Genomic DNA, 19,077 nt, shown 5'->3' on the forward strand with positions numbered 1-19,077 from the left:
GTATCAACCTGTTGAGAGTAGGAAATAAAATCTCAAAGAGTGTGTAGCATAGTCTGTTTACTACTCAGGAATAGGAAACAGTTCTGGCTGTTATTTCCTTAGGTGTTGATGTGAAAAAAGTTGGTCTGTTTGCTAAAACCTTGAATCTGACAAGATGATGAAGTGCTGACAATTTTGAAAGCTGCCACCCTGGTTGTTGTCAAAAGACTTTCCTAGAGAACTCTCCAACATTGCTCTCTGGGAATAAGAATAACATCCCATTCCTTCATTATCACACTTGCCCAGAAGATAGATGACCATCAAGGCAGGTGTAAAGTGGGTAAGATGAGGATTAAGATGGCACATGCACAGAGAGAGTACCGTCTGTCTACCAGGCAAAATATTATAAACCTGGAGCATCTGGACATGAATTTTAAGATTACCTTTGAGTTGATAGGGTTGTGATTAAAAAAGAAAAATAATTTAGGGGCATCTATAACCGAGTTAGTTATACACAAGATCGTCTTGTACTGTAATGCTCATTAGTGGGTGAAGGCACAAATAGGACTTTATTATAGGTGGAGTGTCCTGACTTGATTTAAGCAAACAGCCTATGTCCTCTTTCTCATTATATTTAACTTACTGTGAAGGCAGATGGCTATATTTATTATAATCTAACTTTAAAACTAAGAAAACAAAAAATATAATAAACTGACTTTACATGGAAGAAAGAACCTTTCACTTGTAAGTCCACTTTACCTGATACTTTGTTTTTCAACATGAAGAACAGAGTGGCATGGAATAATTTCCCCATCTAAACGATAGCCTGCTTTAATGTGCAGTTTCCTGTAGCTCTTATTATACATTAGCTGAAACTTACTTTTGCTTTATTACTTTACTTCCTTATCATGTAATTCATATGCTTGACAATTCTGCAATAACCACTTAACCTGAAGGGAGATGCCTAAATCCCCAACCACCACCCCCACCCCACAAATAATTGTAGGCAATTAACGTTACTTGAGAAAATGTAGCACTGGATGTTCTATTTCTTTCTTCTCCATGGCTAACACAGGCAATACTCAATGATGGTATATTCAGCTCCCGTAGGATAGCAATAAAATGGTCCAGCAAGTACAACTTGAAACATAAGCTGTCTACAGGGAGGGGAACAAAAAAATCATCCTCACAATTAATACTGACAACCAGAAACCTCATATAATCTACACAGCAAAAGAGTTGGTATTTTTTCTTTGAAAAAGTACCATTATAAATCCGACAATTAACATACGTGAATACAATTTCTTACACAATAATTACCAAGACAGGCCTAACATCAATCAAAAAAAGTTCAATTTTTCTGAAACTGATGTATAAAGCCTAACCACAAAAAATACTGAAAAATTTCCCATAAGCACGAAGTATCCCCATAAGCATTAAGTATCCCCATAAGTATATGACAGCACAGTTAAAGAATGCCTTCTCTTACCTTGGAACAATGTTCGAGGAAAGTTGTTGATGAACGCCCTAATAGAAGCAAAAACATGCTTCATCAAGTTTTCTGACTGGCCCAATTGTAAGAAGAGTAAATGAAGAGAGAAAACTTGCTGCATGATCCCTTCAGCCCCATCTGAAGTCAGTATATCACGGCAATGAGTTGTGAAATTCCCCAAAGCATCCAGTACGATCAAACCAACTTCAGATGCTAAATTGGCCTCCTGCAGAGCTTTCAGCCATCCCTCTCCTTCATGGCTGCTCACTGTTTGAATAAAAGAACGAATGAATTTTACCTAGTGTCACAATCTCACTGTTTGAAAGATAAATTATCTATGAAATGTAAAACCATAATGAGTAGGCCCAGACCTATATATTTGACTATCAACATCAGAAATCATACATCAAATAAAATGACTGAATGTGACTGCAAGTCAAAGTATCATTCCCGTCATATATACTAAATAACATACCACTATATGTATCTGTTGCAGTCGAGACTCTATGAGGAGAAAATGGTGCTTGCAGCTTTGCAGGAAGTGTAGATGCCCTCTTTGGTCCCTGTTCTCTTACAATCTGTCTTTTCCCATTATATTTGAAATGGTGCAAGCAAAGCCTGTAAATACAAAACGTGTTAGAAGACTAATTTGTGAGTGAATCTTAAAATATGAAATATGAGAAATAAAAAGAATGGTACAGTAGCATTAACTGAATGACTACCTTTGGTGTAATGATGTAGTTTGGTCAAGTGCAGTGAACAGGTAATAGATATGGAAGTAGAAAGACAATGAATCAATAAACAGGCCTAGAAAATCATGGAGAATGGGCATAAATGAAGACCTAGAGCAGATGAAAATTCATGAAGAAAGTCTCAAGAGGAGAGCGTTTGTTACCATTATTATTATTATTATTTATGAATGAGACCAATCTCATATATATGACTAATTAAAAGTGATGCCTGCATTAACAGAGTTTAATTTATAGTTCAACATCTCTACCTTTCTGATACTAAGAGGTATTTTCTGAAGCAGCCATGTTTACCCTGGTTTTAGCCTCATCCAGAATTGCTAAACCTTCATGTATGGCAATTACCACAACTGCAGATCATCTACCACAGTCCTTTACTAAGTGAGCCAGACTTGTTGACATGCTGTGTTGAACGGCAGTGAAAACTTAATGGCCATGTTTAGAAATTCTTGCAATTATACAACTACGTATATTTGCACTAGTTAAATAAAAATGTTCCTCTCTTGGAGGAAATAAAATATGGGACAATCATTACATGACCTTTGACCTTTACTAAGTGGGCCAGATTTGTTGACATGCTGTGTTGAACTGAGCAGAGGGGATTTTTTTGAGAAATCAAGAAACTTTACTATAACTTTAACTCTGCTGATGCAGCTATTATGTAATCAGGGGGAAAAGCAACCAAAGATTCTGCAAAGAGCCTTTAGTCTTCTCTACAATACACTTCACAACAAACACTGTAAGCAACTTTCCAAGCCAAGACTGTTAGAAGTAAAAAACATCATAGGAAGATGGTACCAAGGTGATAAAGGAAAAGATATGATTTCCACAAGTATATTATGAAAAACTAAATTCTCATAACTTTAATAACTTTCCAAAATGTCTACTAAATGCCTAATGCAATACTCTGAAAGATACCTTGGCCAAGATTAGTTTCCTGGTAAAAATAATTTCTGGAACTCTAGCGGATAATTAGCCTACATTATACATATATGGTTTCAAATTTTCCACCAATCTGATAAGCAAATTCTTCATAACTGAAATAGCTATTACAATATACATGTACTATATTAGCTTCTTGATAAGGAAAAGGAATATCAATTATCTGCTTATGCCTAACTACAAGACTGTACTTATGTATGCCAACACTATAAATCCACTTGGTACCTGTGGAATTTGGATGGTACAGAAAATAACTCATATTGGCTCACCCAATATTTTTCATCAAAATGACAGCTAATTCAAGATAAAGAGGGTATGTAAAATTATTATACCAGTCAATTTAAAATGTTTAAACTGCTTTCTTTCACATTAATAGATTACAAAATGTCATTAAATGACAAAATACTGGAATTATTAAAAAAATGGCTTACTTCTACATACAAAGATATTGTAAGCACAAATTTGAGTGGCCAACCATTAATAATTAGTGTGCTAATGAAGTCAAATTTTCAAACCATTCCTGACTTTAAAAAAGTTGCAGAATCCTCTGGAATTTCTACAATTGATTTATTTCCAAAACTGCATTTTTCAAGTTGGAAGCAATATTTGGACCAGAAAGATCTGACCAACTTGAAGATGGGAGAAAACAAATTCTATATGACATTCTTATTGAAATTGACAATACCATAATCCACCTGTGTGTTTAATATGTTTCAGCTTATTATCAAGTCAGCTATTTATGGAGAATAATGGGATTCTGTGGTGACATAATTGCCTGAAGGAACAACTAGCAATAGTTTATGCATCTTTGGCTGCCTTGTCAACACTCTCATTCCTTTCATACCTATATGAGCTAAAAATTGATTTACTAGATTACAGTACATTTGTATTGGCCTCTTACAATTTAGAGAATGAATATTTAATCAGCTTTACTAACAACAGCTGTAAAACCACTAAATTCTCATCTTTCCAAAACTGAAACAAAACTCAAATGTAACCTCTTCAGATTTAGAAATTTGCTACGACAAGAGATTCATTGTAACAAAAATGTACCAAACTAATACCCTAGTCACTGTTCCTCAACATAAAAAATTAAATGTAACACCTAAACAAACATAAAGTCACTTACTGGAGCAAAGTGAAAAAGTGCCCAAGAGCATCAGTACTTAATGTAGCCCACCAGGAGACGAGATGTGCTTCTGGAATATGCTTCAGGGTGTGGAGGAAACACAAAAGAAGATCTCGAACTTCACTGGGACTCAACTTATCATACCTCACAGGACCTGATTCACCAGCGAATGCAACGCTCAGATTTCTGGTTGGGAAGAAAAATTATGGATACTTTCATTTAAAATAACAATATCACTGACATATGAGGACAAACAATGCTTGAATCCAGCAATATGGCAAATAAAAAAGTTATTGAATTTCTTACAACTAAAATATCTGGAACCTCAAAGTACACAATTTAGAAATAAAATATACAAAATATGTTCCCTTTTTTCAATCTTTTCTCACAAAAATATGCCTATTTCATATCTATGCAGAGTACTGTACATATTCTGTTTCTAACTACAATATTACTTTCATTTAAGCAACTCTTACAGAAGGAAAAGTATTTGATAAAATGTACATTTAACAAAACTAAATGAGCAAATACAAAATTACTGCAAGCTAGAATACTAACAAATTTTACAATATTTACAAATATTCTAAAATTTATCTGGAGTAATAATACCCTGTTTGATGAGGTCCTTTAACACCGCCTTGCTAAGGCTCTTTTTTTATTTCCATAATCATTGGTATGTATATGAATATCAAATACACTAGTGCACTCGACAGGAATCAAGTTACAGTACTTTGAACACATAAGAACATGCACTAATGAAGTTTGGGAGTAAGATGAGAAGAATACCTTTGCCTGGCACTTCAAACATGAAAACTGTGTAATGCTGATATAACTGATTACCCCAGGTTACTGGTTGAAGGCACTCAGTCAGGAATAACAAAATGAGATAGTTATGCAATGGGGGATTTGAAATTCAAAATGGTCATGTTTAATATCATGTCCCAACAGGCACAATCACTACAAAAACAAACAGGAACTATGATCAAGGGTTTCTTCAAAAACTTTTTACCTGGAAAAGCTCTTACGGGGTCTCACCACCCTAGAATCAGGTAATTAATGATTACTCAGCTTAGCAGTAACAAACACAATATATCTTTTAAGTGAGATTCCCATAAAAACTACACTGCATCAAGTAAACCTATGACTTGAAAAAAGAAAAGCATGATTCTTAACCAATAAACACTAAATATTATTTAATAATATACTATATATCTCTAAACACATTAAAGCAATCTAAATAACTATTTGCTTTATGCAACTTAAGAAATCCCAACCCCCAAAAAAGCACCCAAAAATACCAAGTAGTATTTAAAATACAATATAAGCAGTAATGACTTTTATACTATATCATACAATACATACAAGCAATGTATGACAGATTAAGTATAGTGAATTACAGGTTTTAAAGCAATGCCTTACCTAGAATGGCTTTTCCCATCCTCTGCAGCATTTTCCTCCTCTTCTATGGGGACATCTGAATTGGCCACAGAGGAGCCATGGTCTTCTGATTCTAAACTAGAATTGGATTTTCCATTCACAATGTTACTTTGATGAGTTAGCAATCCTCCTGGACCAGCAATTATGGACAGATATGAAGGATCTCCACGACCAGAGAGGCTGGAGACATCCAAACGACTAGATCCTTTACGGGAAGGCGTACTGTAGGTGCTCATGTCTATACTACCTCCACCTGACCTATTTGGAGAGAGTAAGTTTAGAAAAGTACACAGAATCATTCAACTTTATCAACATAATTTTTTTCTTGCAAATACTAGACGTACCTATTTCTATGACAAAGTACAATTTAAACTTTGCTATTTATTTTTTACATGAAATAAAGGTCAACTTTAAACAGAGTACTCACAGTATACCAATATTATTCTTCTCACTTCAATAGCCTTCAGTTTTACATAAGCTGAACAAATGTCACATTAAAATACACTTCCTTACCTTGCAATCCTAGCTCTTGTACTGGCTCTAGGATCTGCTCTTCTTAAAGCTGAACAAGTGGAGGACGACGGGACACTTGGCCAACTCAGGCGTTTTATATTTTCTAATAATACTGATGCAACTGGAAAGTATAAGCAGGCAATCCTTCCTTGTTGTCCCTGAAAAACATAATGAATAACAAAAATTATAACTTTTTCATGCAATATTTTAAGAATGCAATTCACTAGAAACTTGAACATGAAACTGTTCAAAAGGAAAATAATTAGGTGGGAAATACTGTAATGCTTGTCAAACCTAAGAAGAAAAAGAGATTGGACTCAAATCTTAAAAGATGGAATATCAACAGAGGGAATTTTAATGCTTTATGGTACAGAACTTCCCCACTACATATAAAACTTATATCTGAAGTTTTAGTTACACATAGTTTGCCAACATTGAGTTTTTACAGCAAAAACCGTACTTTTGTCAAGAGACACACCTATTCCTGAAGTTTTCTCACTGCTTTCCTATTATTTCATTCTGACTAAATTTTCATCCCACGAGTACATGAATAACACTAAGGCTCATTTTCTGTCATAAACAAATGAAATTGAAATGGTAAAAAGTTAAGACACTTTTTTTAGATGTAACTTTGTTACAAAGACTCAACAACAGTTTCAGTTTGCACTGAAAGATACTTCTAATATGAGGAGTGATGGTTGTCTCCCTACAGGAACAAATAACATCAAGTTCAGTTCGGAGCTATTGCACCTCACTTTTCTGAAGCATTGCAGGCAATGAATTATATGACTAAAATTATAAATGCCAATCAAACTGCAACACAATGAAAAATGCAAAATGCACTTTTGAACTTACAGATTGTAAATATCGGTCATCAAATGCATGCTTGGCAAGAATATCTCTCAGGACACATATAGCCACCCGCTGAACTTCGGCAACTTCACCAAGCGCTGATCGCACTTCACTCAAGAGAGCACCAGCCAGGAAGTGCCTTGATATGAAGTCAGCACTAAGAAGAAATTCGTCTGTGCCTGAAAATAAAAAATCTTCAATTCGAAAATATAAACAATCTTCATTTTTGCAATTCTTACATTCACTCACTCTAATTTCTTGTTTGAAAATAAAAACATTCATACAGTATTAAAAAATAACCTTTTATTACAAACCCACTACATTTCCATACAACTCCTTATTAGTCTTCACAATTCCTGGACAAACCATTCCCCAACAAAATAGAAGATTGCTAGCTAGACATACCATACAAGTGCAATAATTCATACTGCATGAAAAATTGCAATGGGTGGTTTAAGGATAAAAAACCATTTCTAAAAGCTCTTAAGTGAGGGGGGAGGGTGGACCTGTGAAATATATCAAATATCTGACAACGACGTCTACCCTTCGTGGTTAGATATTTGATATGATTGACAGTCCACCCTTCCACCTCACTTCAGAGCTTTCGGAAAAGATTCAGAATATGTATTTGTATGTTTAAAATTTCTCATAATTTACTACAGAAACCATCCATTAGACAGTTATAAGTATTTTAGTTTAAGGGGTACAAGGTATTTGGCAGTTATAAACCAGTTATAAGCATTTCTGGAGGGGATTTTATCTTAATTAAAAAGAATCAAAAATGCAGGTACAAACCATGTCTAAGTTTTGCTTTCTTGGGATCAGCACAGAGGGGCGTGTTGAAAATAGGAAGATTCAAGGGGATGTAGTGTTCGTGGGAACACACCACACGAAGAAGTGTGAACTTATATACATGAAGAGCTATGGGGTCACCGGGACTGTAATGTTCAAGGTATAATTTGATAAGTCCAAACACGTATCCTCTGTCCATCATGCTTAGACAACGCTGTGGAGAAAATGAATTAATTATCAATTACTGTATATAATATAGTTGGCAGAAATAAACAAAAATTAAATTTAACTTGGTCACTGCAATGTTGACATCACTTAATACACTTATTTCCACACTCCACTGCCCTAGGACAGCATTCATTTTAAAAAGTATCTCTCTACATCTTTTATTCTGAGAACAATTTATTTATTAACCTTTATGCTTGCATTTACGGACACTCACTTGATAAGAAAACTCAAGACCTTTCTCACTTACTGAAGAATATAGTCTTGGCTACCATACCAGTCAGTTTAGTGTGACTAAAATCTGAGGATTGTACATGGTAAGGCCAGTCCAATAAATGGCACTTTGTTACAACTGATACCCCAGACACATGCAGTCTGTTTATTGCACAATTTTCCTAAATTCCTAATACAACTCTTCCCACAACCAGAGTTATTAATAAAAGTAAAACTACAGAAAGAAACTGTCTATAAAATTTTGCTCATGAGTATTCAGTAAGCAAAATTGTAATGGCAAACCAATCAAATGAGAATCAAGTACTCATCAACATGAAAATAAACCTAGTTATTAATGATGAAGGATATCAAATTCAGTTGCAATAAATACCTAAAAATACCTACAATATATATTCCAAACGACAGAAGACTTAAAATAACGAAAGACATCTCACCTTCAAGAAATGTGACAAGGCTATGTTTGCTGCTCGAGCTTCAACTGGATAGTCTTTGTGACGTTGAACTATGTGGCTTGATACTAGCTCGACGAGTGTTCTCACCTCTGCATGATATTCTTCGCTGAACCTTTCGTTCCTCACCATCTACAGGAGAAATGAATCTTTGAATGAACGCTAAAATTTGGCATGCAAAATGCTTTTGATATCATTAAAAGGTCAGGAGAGAAACCTTGTCTTTTTTATACTTTCCATACCAGACACCAAGTATACTTTATAATGCAGATTTTGGCAAGCGCAGACATAAACTTCCAAAATATTATAGTAATGTATAAGAAACAAAACAGTGAGCACAAAACAAAAACAATATTAATAAAAAAAAATATGGAAACTATTTGTGCAGATATGTGATTCATTTACTAAAATAATTACATACTACTCTTTGCCATATAAAAGTTCTCCAATCAACTTTTCACATATAGCACAAAAAATTCATTTTAAATAAAAATTAAAGCAACTAATAACTGAACTATAAGCAGATAACAGTGAACAAATGGCAAAACTGTAAGGTCAAGCAGAAACTAAGAAAAGAAGAATAAATTTACAAAAATTACCAGTAGTAAAATACAGGTAGATGTAGGATTTTAATTGCCTCACAGGTTAATTATGTATTATTAGTATATGTAATAATACATGTTAGTTTTCCAAAATTAACATTACAAAAGATAAATATACTGGTTGGGTTAAACTTTCAATACTGAAGTGCTGAAAGTATGCATAATATTTACTTAACATACACAAAAAGAAGAAATGTACAAAGATAAAAAAATTAATATTAATGATGAATGTAAAGAATTATACTTCAGACAATATATATTATCAGAGGAGAATAAATTTATTGTATTTTTCCAAGGTGCAAAATACCTTATGAATCCATATGAGGTCTTTTAAACAAATATTTAATGAGGAAGAGTAAAGATAAGTCAGTTCTCGACTAACTTCTACTCATTCTTACCAAAATGTTCTGATGTTTTTAATCTTTTTAAACACTAAATGATAATTACTTGGTTTCACACACAGACTAAAAGAAGTATTCTGCCATGATAAAAAACTTACTGCAAGCAATAAAAAAAATATCATTGCCAAGCTCTTAAGCAATAAACCATAATAGCATGTGTTTCACCACAATTGAGTTTTGGACTCCATCAACACTAAAAGGGTTAAGCAAGTTAATCAGTTTACTCTGAGATAAATAATTTGAATTCATTTCCTATGAAACAAAGTTGTTCATAAAAATCTAAGAGAAATATGAATTTTACTGGATAAGAAAAAAGAATATTGCAGCCATCTAGGCAGAGCAATGAACAACACTCCACACAACAAGACTTAATCATGACTACCTTTGCTATCAATACAAATCTCTCTCTCCTCATTATCTGAAAAAAGTTGTGATAAACTAGTCTTCTTAAGATCAAATTTCTATTAAGAAAGGCAGTAAACCATATTTCAGAACACATCAGAATACAAAATTATGCTAAAATTCAAAACTAAAACATAAAACTGCATATAAATAATATATACTTCTACAGTAGTATATGGAAACCTTCAATAAACAAAAATGTTTATAGTGATATGAATTTGTGAATTAACTTTTCCCAAAATTCAGGGTTTGATTATTAGATATTTAGTTGTACATATAAACATATATTCTTACGTCAACAACAATGATTAGTATATTTCTTCGCTATATTACCAGAAACTCACCTTGATCCTTGCAGTTGTCAGCAAATGTAAAGCCATTGATCGAGCAATGAAGGCAAAGAAAAACTGACTGTGACGGAGAATCTTGCCCGTGATTAGCTGGTCCAAATTCGAAATGTCTAAGAGCTCAGATAATGATTTGCATAACTCTTCATGAACAGTTCGTCGGCCATGGCATGAAATGTTCATCACATACTGAAAAAAAAAATTTGATAGTGCATTTAGGCTTTATAATTCCTTCACAATATCCTCATTTCAGCCTCCGATCTCATATTCATCAATGTAAACAATCTTTTTGAGATGAAATCTTGGTTATTAGAAAACTAACTTCTCAAATTAAGCAAATAAAATAAAGAAACCAAAGCATATAAAGTTCTTGCTATTGATTGCCAAAATACTGTGAGAACTAGTTGCATGCTGATCTTTTACGATTAAGACCCAATAATTTAACTCAGTTAAATATAAAAATAATTTAGGCATAAGTTGAATAACTGGTGTTCCGATCTTATGGCGCATTTTCAAATACATTTACCAAGAATAGGTATATAGTTACTGCGACATAATCAAATTACGAAGCTTACAACAAGAACAGGTTACGGCACTGTTAAAGTGGTGTTAACACCTACTAACTAATTAATAAGTACTGATTTACAGGCGGCAATTGACTTATGGCATGCCGCTGGAACAGAATTCCTCCCCCCCCCTAAGTCAGGGACTGACTAAAATAGTACTGTACAGATGCTGTTAATGGATACAGTATTTCTTTCTCAATCAACACAGAAAATAGCCTTTAAAAATATCTACAATGAAATTACATTCTCTTATACATATACATATATGAATCCTTAAAACAAGGACATAGCAGTTACCTTGACATAAGAGTTAAGTATATCATCTCTCCCTGCCTCATAAACTTCATCTACTATATGAACCAACACTCTGGTAGCATTTGTCACAGTTTCTGGCCCTCCATGAAGAAGAACACTGAACAGCTGATTGAGCAACGTTGGCAGAAACGTGATGATATTTTCCACTTTGAGAGCGAGTAGGGCCTGAAAAATTGAAAAATTACTTTAACATAAACTATAGTATCAAATGAAAAATAACATAGGCAACATAAACTACAAATCTAATGAATTCTTGAGTCACTTATAATGAGGAATAAAGGGAATATCCTTATGCAATAAATATTCTCATTTAATAGACACAGACCACTGCTTGTAGGGTAAAGAAAAAGAAAAATGAGCAAATGGCATATCAACAAGATGTCTCAAGCCCAAACAAACAGGAAAAACTAAGTTTTTTGGCAAGAGCAATACAAATAATTTGAAACTCCAATTGAAATTACCCCAATCCTCAGCAGTCTTTGAATGGGTGAGGGATATGAAAAATACCTGGACAAAATAAAATTACAATTCAATATATGTGAAAGTTATACCAGTAAATGCTGAACAATATTAGAAAAGTGTGAAGATGGAGATGAAACCAAAAAGAAAAGTGAATCTATGTTGTGTACAGGAGGTAGGTTATAAAGGAATGAGAACCAATAAATCAAACTACAATGACCAAAAACAGTTTTGGAAAACTATTTCTTTATAACAATCTACTGCTTCTCGTCAGGGCTTTAATTAGCCATACTAACACATGAAAACAATGAAGATGATCCTTTCAAAACACTGTATACAGTATTTGTACTCACTTAACCCAAGGTCAGGGATAGTATGCATCACAGGTAAAAACAGGACATTTGAGGTCTGGTAAAATACTATGTGTGTAATAATAATATAGAAATAAACATATAAATTTTAAAAGCCTACCTTAAGATTTTTCTGGGTTTCCACATCCAAGGGTTGCACTGATCTTGGTGAAGAAGCCACGGATGATCCACCTGAATTCATCAATGGCAAGAGCGATGCGCTCGATTGGAAAAAATTGTGAAGATGTTGATCACTACTCAAGACCGTAGAAACTAAACGCATTGAAACATGAAAAATATTCTTTTGGTTGTCAATCCATCGGACTTCTGGTCCTGCATACTGCAAACAGAACAAACATGACTGAATAAATGATTCATATTTGCTAAAAATGACCACATCATGCACATACTAACTCTGTTAAACTAACACACAAATTAATTAGTTTTCAGGGACAAGAAATTAGTTTCACTTTGATATACTGGGTTATTTTTTTCTCATACAAGTTTTATCATAACACAAGGATCATTGTTTTGTTGGAGTCTCCCACAGTGTTTGGCAGTAAACTGAAGAAAAATTAACACAGTTGGAGCATAATTTGCCAAGAATCTACATAGCATAATTGGAACAGTCTATTGCTAAAAGTTCCATTAAAAACCTGACAATTTCTAACTAATTACAAAAACTTTGTCTACAAAAATATCAAACTGACTTATAAATCAAGAGCTCTAGCAGAAGTAATTACGTACGTATATCTTTTATTGTTGATTAAATGTTTCTACTAAAACAAACTAATAATACTTACTCCTTTGCCAAGCCCAAGAGGTTCAATGGAGAGATACCTTGAGGGCAGATTAGCTGCCACAGGCAACAGAACTTCTTCTGTCACTACTCTGCCCTTCAAAGTCAGAGGTACCCACGAATACCCAACAACAGTCTCAACAGGCACGTCTTTCTTCCCTGCCTTTGCTGCTTCAATTGCAATGTGCGAGAAAGTGAATAAGAGATGATGTGAACTGGTCAGATTATATGGCAGTAGAATCTTGACTTCATCACCCCACTCTGGAAATGTATTGTGATGCAAGACACCTGTGTTCATGTGAGTTGTCAGAGCTCCTTGTCCAGGTCGACCATACACGACCTTAAGAGGCGGCGCCCCATCTATATCAGAATCCTTCAATTCAATGGTACAAACCAAATTTCTGGCACGGCTAAAGCTTTTTTGATTATCGTAGTTGAGGTAATGAGGATAAATGTACAGATGGTTGCGATAACTGATGTAAGGCTGAATGTCATCTATATGGCAAGCAGAAAAATCTTGAACTTCAACTGTGGGTTCATGTGTCGGAGGGTTTGGGAAAGGTTTCACTGGTTCAAGCGCTGGAGTAATTGAATCTGAAAAAAGGACAGATATCCTGTCATAAATTTAAGTCAGGACAGATTAAAGACAATAATAACACATTGAAGAGTAAGCACATCTACATGAAAGGGATGAGGGTTGAAGGAACAAGATAAATGACAAATATTTATCAAAACACAGATAAAACATGTTCCATGATAATATGTATTTTCCTTCAAATTTAAAGTATCATCATTCAGGTATTAAATTTTTACAAAAGAAAATTGGTGTTCTTTTCAAAATGCAAACTCCTCCAACCTTCCTGGAAAAACTCAGTATGCAACTTTAAACACTAAAGTATTTAGTTTTGTTTATAACAGTCATGTTTTACTCAAATTATCTTTTTGTTTACTTACAACCACAATACCTATCAAAGAGATTCCTATTTTCAGACAAAAATTCTTTTCTTGTTTAAACTGACTTTCTGGAAACATTTGGCAACTACAATACTGCTAGAAACCAAATGAGAAATTTTTTCAAAAGACCAAAAAACTATGCTTTATTAATGATTTATTCTAAGTGCACAAAAATCATCTTATAAGAACAAATAATGATAGAAAAATACAGTAGCTTTTTTGACAAGACTTACTTGGTAAAGTAATTTCCATTGGTAATATTTTCACAATGACATTCCCTGGTATCACTGTCAACTTGTTCATCTTTTCAGGTTTCCGGAAGTCAGCCAATAACTTAATCATTTCAGATTCACTCAGTTTCTTTTCTTCACAGCGATATATCGGAGAAAAATGAGACTCCGTGTCAAGATTACCTGAATTCTTGAACAGAGGTCTTGCACACCAACCAAAGGGCATGCGAAATTCACCAAGCCTGATAAGAAAAGGAAAATATATGAACAGGTGCTTTTTGTACGTTATCCTAAGTATCTCTTCATAAAGCTGTCTAACTTCTCAAACCTTAATTTGCATTCCATTTTCATTTCTCACCTAAAAATAAATCCTACAAATGAGCCCCATAAGAATCTAGCATTGTGACTGTGGTCTCATTAAACTACATAATAACAATAATAATAATAATAATAATAATAATCATCATCATCATCATCATCAGCTGTGGATCATAATATTGACAGTAATTATGATGGAAAACATCTCAGCTCAAAACACTTGACACATTGACTGATTAGGTGTGCATTAATTAGCATAACCAACCAAAAAACAATTATGACTCAAAAACCTTATAACTGCATAACCTTAAATTAATGTGCCTGGCAAGACAACCAAATAATTACAGCTTGGAGAGAGATCTCGAGAAAGTGGTTGGTTGAATTACTATCTACTAAGGATTACTCTCGAATACACATAATGCACTAGAAATTCATCAAGAATATATTCTAACAAAGTTGAGACAATTTTTTATAAAATCAATAACTTAATACATTATTCCTTAACAGCTATAGTCCAAATTTAACACAGTTACAAATTTGGGAATAGTTACAGCATACCTATAGCAACAAGTTTTGATGATCCTCTGAAGTTTCTGAATGGTTTTAGCATCTGTGTTTTTCAAGTAAGGTTCAATTATTTGGCCGATTGAACCTTGGAGGACCTTTTCTATGTGAATGACGAGGAAGATATCATTATGAGGTTTTGTGACACTCATCACAGCCTGAAATATAGTTTCTCTTAGTGAACAATTTTAAGATTCTAAGATTTTTCAACTCACAGTAAAGTCAGGCATTCATAGAACCAAACGAGTGCAGAATCATAAAAAAAATCTGTGGATCTACATGAGTTGCAAGTAATTTACTAGACAGGTAGTTTGCTATTGGAAATTTTTGGATCAAAATAGTACAATCACAGAGCTGCCAATTGCCCATCCCTCTTCTTTCATTTGTTAAAGGATGATGTGTCTTTCAGTAACTACAAAATTGGGATAAATTACAAGAAATGGGTTTGTAGTGAAACACCCAATGATTGAAAGCAAACAAAAAAGTGAAATGTCCTAAATCTGATTTGTATTTGTGTACTTTTGCTTTATAAAATATTGAAATGCAATAATGATACCTATTAGTAACATATCCCTTTGTTGCATTTAACTTTTCATAACATAATAAAATGATTTGCACAACACAAAATTTCAAGTGTTTTATGTAATAAAATCAAATACCAATATAAAACTGACCTGCTTTGGATGAGCAATCCATTCTTCTGGGACACCTGCTAAGGTTAATGGAAGGGAAGCTCCAAAAACATCTTTGAGGTCATCAACTTTCTTCTTTTTGGACAACAGGCTCCTTGCCACAGGGTTGTTCAAATCAAAGTGGAAGTCCTCTGATATTTTGCAACCTTTTCCAACATCATATAGGGAAGCACAAGTCAAGTAAGGTTCAAGCTGTTAAAAAATTGGAGAACATTATTATAGATACCTATTTGTAGCTAAATAGAGCAGTTTATATTTTCCACAGATTAAAGAACACGATTAAAGATCTTATTAGGAAACTAGTATACAAGGTCACTAAAAAGAGCTAATGCATATGTCCACCCACATAAACTTTAAAGCTTAGTTCTAATTGTGGATGAGTTTATGCAAGATGGAAGAACATTTAATGTTTCTAGAAAAAAAGAAGAGAATAAAAGACTGTGTAAGTGAAGGGAACTTTATGTGATTTTAAGGGCAATAGTAAAATTCTTCATACTAATCTCATTTGCCTTTGTCAAGACAAAGGAAGTGAGATGATTCCAATGTTTTCATTTACAAAGTAAATGAAGGTGACATGACATTTGGAAGATGAAATTATACAACCATATTCATTAAGCTTCATGCAGATACAAAACAAAAAATAAAAGAAATAATACATATATGGTAAACTGATGCCAGCTCCCAAAACCAGGGAAGAAAAGACAAACGAACATAAGATAACACTAGTATAGTACCTTAAAAGATTTATACATTATAGAAACTTACAACAAACTTACATGGTCTAGTGCAAATGGTAGAAAGCATGAGGCCTAAAAAATTATGAAATTATGCAATAATATACAGTATTTTTATTTTCTTTAGCCATTACAATTTTGTTGTTTGACATGGCATTATTGAATAAACCTACATAAATATATTGTTATGATACAATAAAGTTTGTTCATACTTACCTGGCAGATATATATATAGCTGTATTTTCTGAAGTCCGACAGAAATTCAAAAACTTCCGGCACACACAGTGGTTGGCCAGGTGGTTATTACCCATTCCCGCCGCTGGGAGGCGGGTATCAGGAACCATTCCCATTTTCTATTCATAATTTTTATTTCCACTGTCCCCTGAGGGGAGGTGGGTGGGTACTTAATTATATATATCTGCCAGGTAAGTATGAACAAACTTTATTGTATCATAACAATATCATTTTGTTCATGAAACTTACCTGTCAGATATATATATAGCTGAATCCCACCGTTGGAGGTGGGAAGGGACAGAATAGAAGGATTTTGGGAAACAAATGCATGCAGATGATTTACATCTTGGTTCCACCTGTTAGCATTGCTGGCTTCGTGGTTATTGCCACGTAAGTCTGCTTGTGCTACTAGAGTTGCCAGCGAGGTAGAGACCTATATAGCTGGTGCACTCCAGATGATCTGTCAACAGGGGCGAGACCACGACGTGACTAGACCATATTGACCATACCATGAGGGCTAAGAAGTAAAATAAATATATATATAAAAATATATATCACCACCTGACCAACCTAGCCAAAGTTAAGGTGTGTTAACTAAGGCTTAAGAGTTAAGAAGTCACCGTTGTCGGCGACTCAACTACTAAATTAAGAGCTCTTCCTAACCATTTTCTACAGGATAGGATGAGTGGTACTTCTTGCCCCCAAGATTGTGTCTGCAGAAACGTATGGCCCTAGCGAGCAGCAGATCTCATATGCCATCTTCACATCTCGCAGGGAGTGTGAATTGAACACAGAGTTGCTTCACTAAAACATGGTGCTCAGGATGTTGCTGAGTGCCATGCTCTGTTGAAATGCTTCCGAGGCCGCGCCCTCACCTCGTGAGCATTCAGATAAAAAGATTTCAAATCTTTGTGCAAACACAATGAAGGAGCTTTTTTGAAAGAACTCCTTAACAATAAAGCCAGGGTGTTCTTCGATATGGGCAAGTCTGGTCTTTTCGGAACACTGCAGATTGTCCCGTACGACTTCGACTTTCTTGAGTTTTATGTAGATAAAACTTGAGAGACCTGACAGGGCACAGGACTCTCTCTGGCTCCTGCCCAATAACTTGTGCCATCCTTGATTCCAAGCTCCTGGCCCAAGAACAAGACGGGTTTCCATTCTTAGGCCACAACGGAAGGCTTAGAGAACGCCACCGCTTGTTGTTCTCTAAATGCCAAAACTTCTGACGATGGCTGAAAACCTCACTAACCCTCTTTGTCGTATCTAGGGTGGTTAGAAAAAGGCCTTCCTGATCACGTGCAAGAAGTTAACAGGTAGGAGATGTTCGAATGCTTTGACATCAAGAACTTCAGACTATGTCTAAGTTCCATATTGAAAGCTTCGATCTGGACATGCACAGTCAGTCCGTCTGTACTAAAGTCAGGTGACCGACCAGTTGACCAGTCAGACGAATCAAGGACAGCAAGGCTGTACCCTGAAGACCATAAGGCACTATTCTTCGCTGAAGGATGAGTGTCTGGACTGCCTGGGCGATTCAAGCTAAGCAAACCTTGGGGGGTGTATCAACGCAACCCAACGTCGTTAGCGAATCAACTTCCTGAGCCACTCCTGACTCGAGCTTCTGGTGCCAGGAGAAAGGAGCGAGGAGCAAAAAGGCGATTCAGTCCCGAAGGACGAATGCCTGACAGTCCAACCTGGTCTCATGTTAAACGATCATCGGGGGTGTATAAACGCAACCGACTTCGTCAACAAGAAACTCAGGGCTACTATATGTCTCCTGATCTCGCACGAGTGTCTGACTCCGAGAAAACAGGTGAGACAAAAAGTAGATGGTGAGCGAGTTTTTGAGAATTCCACAGAACTCAAAGATCGTGAGGGCTTTGTTGTTTGACAGAAGCAAATCTCTGAGCCCAAAGGCCGTCAACAACATAGTTGCGTATCTTTAATAGTTGTGACTGCCAGCTTATCCCATTCTTTCAAACGGAAAGGGAAGACGGCAATCTTATGCTGTCAACATCTCGATAGTCTGAACGTAGTCAGAACTCAGAGCGGAGAGGTTATAGGTACCTTTCGTGTTTAAAGTAGACCGACTCTCTCGGAAAAGGTCCTTGGAAGGAGGCGTGACCTCTGTGAATCTAGGATCTTGAAGGCCAACATGGGGCGATTATTAGCGTCATTGTCGCCCCTCCCTGTGATGGTATAAATCATCTTCTTACATTTCCTAAGCGTTTGAAAAGGGGAAAAGAGACTAAACATCCATCCCCGTTCAATATCATAGGATGGCGTTTAATGTTACCGCTCCGGATCGAGAATA

General features: G+C 35.0%; 1 protein-coding gene across 1 annotated transcript in view; it reads right to left on the minus strand.

Moving 5' to 3' along the window:
- The window catches only part of LOC135209582 (dedicator of cytokinesis protein 9-like), a 52,027-nt gene that overhangs the window by 13,821 nt on the left and 19,129 nt on the right, over positions 1 to 19,077 (minus strand). Inside the window, 15 exon segments of the mRNA XM_064242260.1 lie at positions 1,469 to 1,738; positions 1,947 to 2,089; positions 4,292 to 4,477; positions 5,711 to 5,986; positions 6,242 to 6,399; positions 7,097 to 7,272; positions 7,889 to 8,099; positions 8,779 to 8,925; positions 10,543 to 10,734; positions 11,409 to 11,591; positions 12,357 to 12,575; positions 13,039 to 13,628; positions 14,222 to 14,460; positions 15,095 to 15,258; positions 15,775 to 15,984. Of these exon segments, the coding sequence (XP_064098330.1) occupies positions 1,469 to 1,738; positions 1,947 to 2,089; positions 4,292 to 4,477; positions 5,711 to 5,986; positions 6,242 to 6,399; positions 7,097 to 7,272; positions 7,889 to 8,099; positions 8,779 to 8,925; positions 10,543 to 10,734; positions 11,409 to 11,591; positions 12,357 to 12,575; positions 13,039 to 13,628; positions 14,222 to 14,460; positions 15,095 to 15,258; positions 15,775 to 15,984 (3,364 nt within the window).

Source organism: Macrobrachium nipponense, chromosome 38 (genome assembly GCF_015104395.2).
Source record: "Macrobrachium nipponense isolate FS-2020 chromosome 38, ASM1510439v2, whole genome shotgun sequence".
Classification (NCBI taxonomy): Eukaryota; Metazoa; Arthropoda; class Malacostraca; order Decapoda; family Palaemonidae; genus Macrobrachium; species Macrobrachium nipponense.